This window comes from Oncorhynchus gorbuscha, linkage group LG16 (assembly GCF_021184085.1).
Source record: "Oncorhynchus gorbuscha isolate QuinsamMale2020 ecotype Even-year linkage group LG16, OgorEven_v1.0, whole genome shotgun sequence".
NCBI lineage: Eukaryota > Metazoa > Chordata > Actinopteri > Salmoniformes > Salmonidae > Oncorhynchus > Oncorhynchus gorbuscha.
In genome coordinates this window covers 82,722,599-82,733,012 of record NC_060188.1, presented here as the reverse complement: position 1 = coordinate 82,733,012, position 10,414 = coordinate 82,722,599, and the positions used below count along the sequence as shown (strand labels likewise).

Here is a 10,414-nt window from a genome sequence, read left to right as displayed (position 1 = left end):
ACATGGCTTTACTTTTTTTCTGACAATTTCTTTGTAATTTCTGTATCCATGGGAACTGTTACAAAGTAGCCTATCTGAAAAGTAAAGAAAGGTGAGGGAAAACGACTAACTGTTACTTTGTAACATGCCAGCAGTTCCGCAACCGGATAAGACGGTCACGTGGGCAGGAATCACATGCTGGGATATTTACTCGGGGCGGGACCTGCGCGTTATAAAGTCCAATTTCAGGCAATCATATACCCTCCTGTGTGACACAAGGTCCCCATTCAACCAATCACAGGCCCCTCCTACTGTACAAAAAAAACTGTCTGTATAAAGTGGTGTGTCTACACTATTTATTTATTGATCGACACGCAACAGCAGGGACCTTCACACTTTTACTGCAAATTGACAATACATTAAGTAGGTATTTCTCTAGGGCTTGCTTTGTTTGTACAATATTACTCCTGTCTATTTACGCCTGCTACGTTAGGTAAGTCTACTTGGGTTATGGCCTTTACCCCGGGCATTTGCTCTGGTTTCTTATGTTTTTGATACTTGCTGTTACCTAACATTCCCTCGACTAGTTTCGTGGATATCAACATTACAGCACTTGAGATAATTTGAAAAGGTATAGCAGTAAACCGGTCCTTTTTATAAAACGTTATTTTTTTCTCCCCTGCATGAGTCGAGTGCTTTTGGGTAGCGCTAGAGGGCTTTGTTTTGTTCTAACAAAGGGAACATAGTGTTCAAATGTATGTCGCGAACGTTATCGTTTATAGGTTGCTATATATTATAGCGAACCGTTACATGTTTGGAAATGGTGATGTGGGAGATTCGATTTATTTTTCTATTTTCCTTGGGCTTTGTCCATGTTCAGAGAATGATTCAGCGGCTTTGGATCCGCCCGCATCTTGTGATCAGGATTCAAGCCAAACTAGGAAAAACAGGAATGATGCAACCAACCAAGTCCCACTTTGCGCAGACTCCCTTTGTGTTTGCATACCCAGCATTCTAACCAGAACGTCGGCTCAGACGGCTGCAGTCTGCCATTTGCATAGACTTCAATTAAGGAAATTAGCTAGTTGGTTTATTATGAGTTCTGATTCAGGCATTATGCTCCAATGTCTTCCTCACAGAGCAGAATCTATAGCCCTTGATATTCATGTTCTGTTGGTTCTAGATAAACGTAACACACACACTTAATATGCCACTTAACATGTCAGTCAACCAAACTGCCTGTGGAAATATTCTGAAGGCAATAACAATCTATATATACATGTAGCTTCTTCACACTGAAATACAAGGCTGACTGATGGCTCTTCTCGCTCCCTTCACAGCTGTTTGGCCATGACAGCACTGCACTTGGCAGTGTTGGTGCTCTGTGTGAGTGCTGTGTGTGCGGCTCCAAGGTTTGACTCTCAGTTGGAGGACCATTGGCACCTGTGGAAAAACTGGCACAGCAAGAACTACCATGCGGTGGGTGTTATTGAAATACAAGTAGGGCACCATATCGCCTCGGTCTTAGTGAGTCTCTAATTATTTGGTGCCTTGACAAGTGTACATTCCATGTAGGCCTGTATTATTGCAAAATGTAGTGACTTATTTTTCCTTGGATTTTGTTTGTAGTTCTGGGACTGTATGATTTGTATGTCCATTCTCTGACCAAGTACACTAATTTCTCAGAGCGAGGAGGGCTGGAGGAGGATGGTTTGGGAGAAAAACCTGAAGAAGATTGAGATTCACAACCTCGAACACACCATGGGAAAACACTCCCACCGTCTGGGCATGAACCACTTTGGTGACATGGTAAGAACAAGCTCCTTGCTGAGACATTTTACTGTGGGGCAGGAGATGCATGTCAGCAGCCTTGTCCCATAGTGTTTGCTGTAACTGAATCATTTTGTGGTCTATGACACATTACGGAATGAGGAAATATTTCACAGGCACTATGAAAACATAGCCACAGGTGTCCACAGGTGTCAGCGTTGAATACATTCCTGCTTTCATTGCCAGACTCGCAGGTTGGGTTTCTTCCACTAGCACGTACTGAAGAAACAGGAACAGAATAGTGATCCTGAGAAGGGAACTGAAACTTACTCATCTTTATGCATACGTTTAAAAAATAAATAGACCTTAGACATTGGAAACCCCTCAATGTTCAATTCAGATAGGAACTTTAAAAAGCACACCTGGCCAGGAATGACATGCATTTCAACATGCCCTTACTGATTCCTTCCTCCCTAGACCAATGAAGAGTTCAGGCAGACAATGAACGGCTACAAGCAGACGACTGAGAGGAAGTTCAAGGGCTCTCTGTTCATGGAACCCAACTACCTGCAGGCACCTAAAGCTGTTGACTGGAGGGAGAAGGGCTACGTCACTCCCGTTAAGGACCAGGTGAGACCTCAGTCACTCATGAGCCATGACTCATTCTTAACCATAAACGGCTGTGTCACTGAATTAAACATGACTGAGGTTTGCAGTTAACCCATTCCAAGTTGCCACAAGTTGTGTACACAGGATATTTATAGTTGCAGTAAATGCATTGCTTACACTCCTACTTCGCAATTATTGTTACTTTATTTGTTATACACATGCTAGCTATTCACAATTTCTGCCTCCTTCAGGGATCATGTGGGTCTTGCTGGGCGTTTAGCACCACCGGGCCATGGAGGGCCAGCAGTTTAGGAAGACTGGCAAGCTGGTGTCTCTGAGTGAACAGAACCTGGTGGACTGCTCCAGACCGGAGGGCAACGAGGGCTGTAACGGTGGGCTCATGGACCAGGCCTTCCAGTACATCCAGGACAACGCCGGCCTGGACACAGAGGAGTCCTACCCCTACGTCGGCACTGTAAGACCCATTTCTGTTATTTTAGCCTGGTCTCAGATCTGTTCAAGCTGTACAACAAACTCCTATGGTTGTAGTCATGTTTGGCATGACAATAGAAATCTGTTTAGAAATCTGGATTTGTTGTGTGAGGTGCTGACAGAATTCCGTAAAATAAATGAATGTTTCTGGTCTTTATTGCACTGAGATTTAGGCCATTTCAACCAGAATGGCTTGATTCATTGGATAAATATTCACAAGTTATTTTAACATTTGTTTTTATATATATATATATATTTTTTTTTTTTTAAATTATTTTTACTATTGATCCTCTTATTCGCCCAGGATGAGGACCCTTGCCACTACAAGCCAGAGTTCAGTGCTGCCAACGAGACTGGCTTTGTGGACATCCCCAGTGGCAAGGAGCATGCTATGATGAAGGCTGTGGCTGCAGTCGGTCCGGTCTCTGTTGCCATCGATGCCGGCCACGAGTCCTTTCAGTTCTATGAGTCTGGTGAGTAGCAAGAAGGCAATGCAACATATGTTACATCAACTTCAACTTTATTTGAGCTTCACTGGTCCACTGTCCTGTTCACACTAGCTAATAATGGTTCTCTTTCAAAGCTATTAAGTAAAGTGTTGTCACTTTGCCCGCTAGCAGCTTTAGCATATATCAGATGGTTGTACAGCTGAGGTAAACCCTTTTTTGCCCAACTAATGTAACTATATGCCCTCCCTCTAGGGATCTACTATGAGAAGGAGTGCAGCAGTGAGGAGTTGGACCATGGTGTTCTAGTGGTGGGATATGGTTTTGAAGGAGAGGATGTGGATGGCAAGAAATACTGGATTGTCAAGAACAGGTACAGAGGTTCTTCCTGGGATCTTTTTGTTTGACCGTTTCCACCACAGGAATGGTTCACTTATTTGTCAGGGAATATACCTCTACAATACCATTGCCTTCATTTGAATATGGTGTTGGTCTGGTACTATGGTTTAATTAATGAATTTCTCTAAAGTGGCAGTAATTCACATTTTGTATAATTTCCCAACTAACTCCTCCAGAGAAGCTAACAGATTGTTTGTATTTTCCTCAGCTGGAGTGAGAAATGGGGAGACAAAGGCTATATCTACATGGCCAAAGACAGGAAGAACCACTGTGGTATCGCCACGGCATCCAGCTACCCACTGGTCTAGTGTTTTAGAACCTGGATGTGTTCTAGACTTTTTTTGATTTTTGGAAAAATGTTCATAAAGGGCAACGATGACTACAGTGCTGCCTTATTAAGTCTGTGAAAGGCACTAATGAATCCTGCTGCATGGGTTTTAAAGACCGTTTTAGGGAATCTATGAAATTTTACCTAGTTTGTTTTTATCCTTCATTTGATATATATAGTTGAGTCAAGTAAATGTTACAGGTGTGACCTCTGTGTACATTCCTAGTTTACTGCTTTTACACCTGTTCTGTAAAAATGTTGTACATATGAGCGAAATAAACCTCTTTCTAAAATGGATTTGGTTACATCTTATCCAAACTGTGTAAAACTTTTGCCAAGTGTTTTTGTGCCCTTTGGTCAATGCTGTCACTGTTTGCGTTAGTCATTTAACTTGGCTTACTGCACACAGCTGTTCCGTATTGCCAGTATTAGAAGCCATATTGCCCCCACCCTTTGGGTACACCCACAAAACAGTTTGTTCCAGATAGATCAGGGAAAAACCCTGACTCACACAAACTGCTGTATTGTAGGTATCTCAGAGCAGATAAGATGGGGCGCAAGGTCCTCATGGCTCATAAAACTCATTTTAGCCTGGTGGGTTCCAAAACAACTGCTTAAGTCTGGCCACAGATCCAGTAACTTTTATAGAAAAAGAACACTGGGGCTTGACTGGTAGTTTGTGACATTTGTGTGTACTGTATTGGGTATGTGTAGCTGCTCCCAATGAAAGGGAATGCAGTTATTTCCCAGCTAAAATGGTCCTAACAAAAATATAATTTGTACTAACCCCATGTCATCTGACAATCTGAGGCTGTACTCTTTGCTTAGTGTGAGGAGCAATATTGCACTTAGATTTGGCTATAAGCAAACAAAATGCAGGAAAACGAATCAGTTTTACCTAATTTCTACGAGCATGTCACCTGTGCAAATCACTTTCTCTCACAGAAGCAACTCTGACCATAACTATTTTCCTGCTTACTAGCAAAAACTCAAACAGGAAGTACCAGTGAAGCAGATGCTAAACTACAGGACTTGTTACGCTAGCACAGGAATATGTTCCAGGATTCATCCGATAGGATTGAGATCACCAGCATCAATAAGCACATCGACAACGTCGTCCCCACAGTGACCGTACGTACATATTCCAACCAGAAGCCATGAATTACAGGCAACAGCCACACTGAACTTAAGGCTTGAGCTGACGCTTTCAAGGAATGGGACACTAATCAATCCTGCTACGCCCTCCAACAAACCATCAAATAGGTAAAGAATCGATACAGGACTAAGATCGATTCCTACTACACCGGCTCTGACGCTTGACAGATGTGGCAGGGCTTGCAAACTATCACAAAGGGAAACGCAGCCGCGAGCTGTCCAGTAACACAAGCCTACCAGAGAAGTTAAATGCCTTCTATGCTCGCTTTGAGGCAAGCACCACTGAACCATGCATGAGAGCAACAACTGTTCCGACGACTGTGTGATCACGCTCTCCGTAGCCGATGTAAGATCTTTAAATAGGTCAACATTCATAAGACAAATGACCAGAACGCGTACACAGAGCATGTGCTGACCAGCTGGCAAGTGCCTTCTTTGACATTTTCAACCTCTCCCTGACCCAGTCTGTAATATCTACAGGTTTCAAGCAGACCACCATAGCTCTTTGCCCAAGAACGCCAAGCAGCTGCAGTATAGAACCATCACTAGACCAGCAGTTAGAAGGCACATTCCTCACTCATTAGATGCACAATTAAAGGGCCAGATGCGCAATTAAAAGGGAATTACACTCAAAAATCTAAATGTGTTAGTTTTCTTCCAGTCCTAAAACAAATGTGATTTAAGCATTGACATGGCCTCAGAACATCCAATTTCCTTGTTTCTCTTTGCATGAAAGAAAATTCTCTGGACTGATGAAACCAAGATTGACCTCTTCGGCCTGAATGCCAAGTGTCACGTCTGGAGGAAACCTGGCACCATTCCTACGGTGATGCATGGTGGTGGCACCATAATGCTGTGGGGATGTTTTTCAGCGGCTGGGACTGGGAGACTAGTCAGGGTTGAGGAAAAGGTGAACGGAGCAAAGTACAAAGAGATCCTTGATGAAAACCTGCTCCAAAGTGCTCAGGACCTCAGACTTGGGTGAAGGTTCACCTTCCAACAGGACAACGACCCTAAGCACACAGCCAAGACAACGCAGGAGTGTCTTCAGGACAAGTCTCTAAATGTCCTTGAGTGGACCAGTCAGAGCCCGGACTTTAACCCGATTGAACATATCTGGAGAGACCTGAAAATAGCTGTGCCATCCAACCTGACAGAGCTGGAGAAGATCTGCAGAGAAGAATGGGATAAATTCCCCAAACACAGGTTTGCCAAGCTTGTAGCGTCATACCCAAGAAGACTCGAGGCTGTAATCACTGCCAAAGGTGCTCAACAAAGTACTGAGTAAAGGGTCTGAATACTTTTGTAAATGTTATGTTTCAGTTATTTGTTAATAAATGTGCAAAAATTTCAAACAATGTTTTTTTCTTTGTCATTATGGGGTGTTGTGTGTAGATTGATGAGAAAACACTATTTTCTCAGTACATACAATGCATATGCTCTTAACTGAGGTCCATATCAGGATCTTGATGTGCTAAATAAGGTCAATTTCTGATGCTTATTTGAGTTTTGAGGACATGCTCAATAATTTGACAAATATTAAATTTAGGAATCACATATTTTCTGTTGTGGAGTTCCAACTGTCATTTCTGAATTTGGGCACCATAAATGTGTGTGTGGTGGAACTGACAAATGGAGAAACAATGAATTGAGAAGCTGTTCAGCAAATACCTCAAAAAAGTTTACTCCAAAGCAAGTAGCTAATTTGAGATGTTTTATTTATCTTATTAACTAGATTCAAGAATGTCTGCTAATTTGACTTGCAGCATGTAGGGCTTGCTAGCTAGATAGGCTTGATGTTGGGGTATAAGCTAACTTGTAGACTTCGCTAGTTAACAAATAACAAAATTGCCTTCAGGTTTTCTTTTGTACCCCCTATCAAGCCTCAAGGTGACAGTTAACGTTGGGTCTGGACTGCGAGGAACCGCTGCTGACAACCAGATCTGCATCCATCGTCCATAACAAACAGGGCAGGCAACTGGTAACTGATAGGATATTGTAACTCTGTATAGCTAAAGATACTCTCTGATATAGCTGTTGCTACATGGGATAAATGAGGTATAAACCAGTGCTTTAAGAAGTTTGAGAATATATTCTAATTCATTTTGATAGGTTTGCTATTGTCAGGTTTGCTATTGTCAGCTGTCGCATTGTTTCAAGTAATGTCAATAGTATTTCCCTAACTGCTTACAAATTACGTTTGCAATCTATATTGAACAAAAATTTAAACCAAACATATCAAGTGTTGGTCCCATGTTTCATGAGATGAAATAAAATATCCCAGAAATGTTCCAAACACACGAAAAGCGTATTTCTCATTTGCCAAGATAATCCATCCACCTGACAGGTGTGGCATATCAAGAAGCTGATTAAACAGCATGATCATTACACAGGTCCACCATGTGCTGGGGACAATAAAAGGCTACTTTAAAATGTGCAGTTTTGTCACACAACAAAATGCGACAAATGTCTCAAGTTTTGGGTGAGCGTGCAATTGGCATGCCGACTGCAGGAATGTCCACCAGAGCTGTTGCCAGAGAGTTGAATGTTAATTTCTCTACCATAAGCCGCCTCCAGCGTCGTTTTAGAGAATTTGGCAGTACGTCCAACCGGCCTCACAACCACACACCACATGTAACCACGCCAGCCCAGGACCTCCACATCCGGCTTCTTCACCTGCGGGATTGTCTGAGACCAGCCACCCAGACAGCTGATGAAACTGTGGGTTTGCACAATCAAAGAATTTCTGCACAAACGGTCAGAAACCGTCTTAGGGAAACTCATCTGCGTGCTTCTCGTCCTGACCAGGGTCTTGACATGACTGCAGTTTGGCGTCATTACCTACTTCAGTGGGGAAATGCTCACCTTTGATGGCCACTGGCACACTGGAGAAGTATGCTCTTCACAGATGAATCCCGGTTTCAACTGTAAAGGACAGATGGCAGACAGTGTGTATGGCCTTGTGTGGGTGAGTGGTTTTCTGATGTCAACATTGTGAACAGAGTGCCCCATGGTGGCAGTGGGGTTATGGTATAGGCAGGTAAAAGCTATGGAAAACAAACACAATTGCATTTTATTGATGGCAATTTGAACGCACAGAGATACCGTGATGAGATCCTGAGGCGCATTGTCATGCCATCAACTCGTGTTTCAGCATGATAATGCACAACCCCATGTCGCAAGGATCTGTACACAATTCCTGTAAGCTGAAAATGTCCCAGTTCTTCCATCGCCTGTATACTCACCAGACATGTCACCCATTGAGCATGTTTGGGATGCTCTGTATCAATGTGGGTCTCGACCCCCGCCCTGTGCAACTGGGTACTGGACTTCCTGACGGGCCGCCCCCAGGTGGTGAGGGTAGGTAACAACATCTCCACCCCAATGATCCTCAACACTGTGGCCCCACAAGGGTGTGTTTTGAGCCCTCTCCTGTACTCCATGTTCACCCACGACTGCATGGCCATGCACGCCTCCAACTCAATCATCAAGTTTGCAGACGACACTACATTGGTAGGCTTGATTACCAACAACGACGAGACGGCCTACAGGGAGGAGGACTTCCTCGGCGTACACATCACAGACAAACTGAATTGGTCCACCCACACAGACAGCGTGGTGAAGAAGGTGCAGCAGGACCTTATGACATATATACAAATAAACAGTTGATTTGTATATGGTGTCTGTTTTGCCAACATTCCACTCCTTGAACTCTGTGTCATTGCAAAACAAAATTGAAACATGACACAGAGTACAAGTAGTGGAACGTTAGCTAAACAGACTGGTACCCAGCTAGGTGTATGATTGTTTTGGTAGGAAACGTATCTCTCCGTGCCCCCTTGGCTGTTGCTGATACTTTAGCATTGGCTCAGTTGTTCTCTTCTGGTGTTACTAGCAGAGATGGAAAAGGAAGTGACACATACAAATGTTTTCTGTGTCAATGGAGGTCAAATGAGCTAAGTAGACCAGCCCCAGCTGCTATCGCATTGGTGTCTATGGGAGAGCCACCACCTTAAGTAGACCAAAACTGACCACTGACAGCTTATAGCTGTAGCAGGAGAATGCTGCTGCACTGTATTTTGACCAGAGTGTATACCAGAGGCTGAGGAGAGGTAGCCACCAACACAAACACGCTCAGCAGCCCCCCCCACACACACATTGGTGATGACGAAGGGACAAAACATGACCATGATCAGGAAGAAGACCATGACCAGAAGCTGGGAGGCCTTCTGCCCTGCCAACCCCTCCTGTGTCACGGCTTAGTGAACGCCTGAAGAAGAGCAGGAGAGTGAGAACCCGAAGGAAGAAGCCCAGGGTCAGGGTGGCACTTCACTTAGGCCGGAACAACAGCCGGTCCAGGCAGATGGTAGCATCAGTCTGCAGGGCACTGATGGTGAGTAAGTAGCTTACCACCATTATGGTGAGGGGGATGAAGAAGGCCAAGAAGGAGCCCACCAGGACAAAACTGTCATCTGTCAGCAGGCATCTGCCATCTTTGAACACCTTGGTGTGGTCACACAGGTCTAGGACGAGGATGGGCATGAGAGACAGAGAAGAGAGAGATTCGTTTAGTGTGAGGTTTATGAGTATGTATTTGTGTGTATATGTGTGCATCACGTCTAAATTAATAATCTTGGTCATAAACAGATGTTTAAAGATAGAACAATTAGTCAGTGCATTGGAAACTTACATACGCCATCTCTTCCGGTGACTATGGTGCAAGAACCTATTGAGCCCAGAGTCTTCACTTTCACCCTAGATTGCTGAAGGAGGACACAAATCCAGCGATGGCTTCCTACTTGTCAGGTCTCTCGTACTGGGAACACAGGGGTTCTGGGATGGCGAACTCACACACCTCCTCCACATACAGATAGGGGGTGACCGCATTGAAGATTAAATCCAGCAGTCTATCTAGCCTGTAATGTTTGTGAAAAGGAATATTGTAGATTAAGTGGTAGTGAATTGTATTTGCTTTACTGTTCTGAGTTATGATGCTAAAGTATTCTATAGTGTCTTTTCTGGAGATGTGTAGTCTACAGGAAATATGCATATAAAAATGGCAAATGGCACTCCTTGTGATCAACTTGGGTGCATCCTGAGTTTGGGAAATGTATGTAACCCACAATACATATTTTGGGGGGAAGATAAACTATAAATTGCTTTTACAGATGAAGACACAGTAAAGATGAGCAATTCTCTTGCTTACCGATATGTAGTCTTGCATCAGGTCAGATAC

General features: G+C 43.7%; 1 protein-coding gene across 1 annotated transcript; it reads left to right on the top strand.

The window, feature by feature from the left end:
* Positions 1-453: 453 nt before the first annotated feature.
* On the top strand, positions 454-4,320 carry LOC123999588 (procathepsin L-like). The gene is given in 9 exon segments (XM_046305499.1): positions 454-472; positions 1,320-1,458; positions 1,666-1,788; positions 2,227-2,379; positions 2,610-2,646; positions 2,649-2,833; positions 3,155-3,323; positions 3,552-3,669; positions 3,904-4,320. Coding segments are annotated over 8 exon segments (1,014 nt in total). The 5' UTR covers positions 454-472; positions 1,320-1,329; the 3' UTR covers positions 4,004-4,320.
* Positions 4,321-10,414: the final 6,094 nt, after the last annotated feature.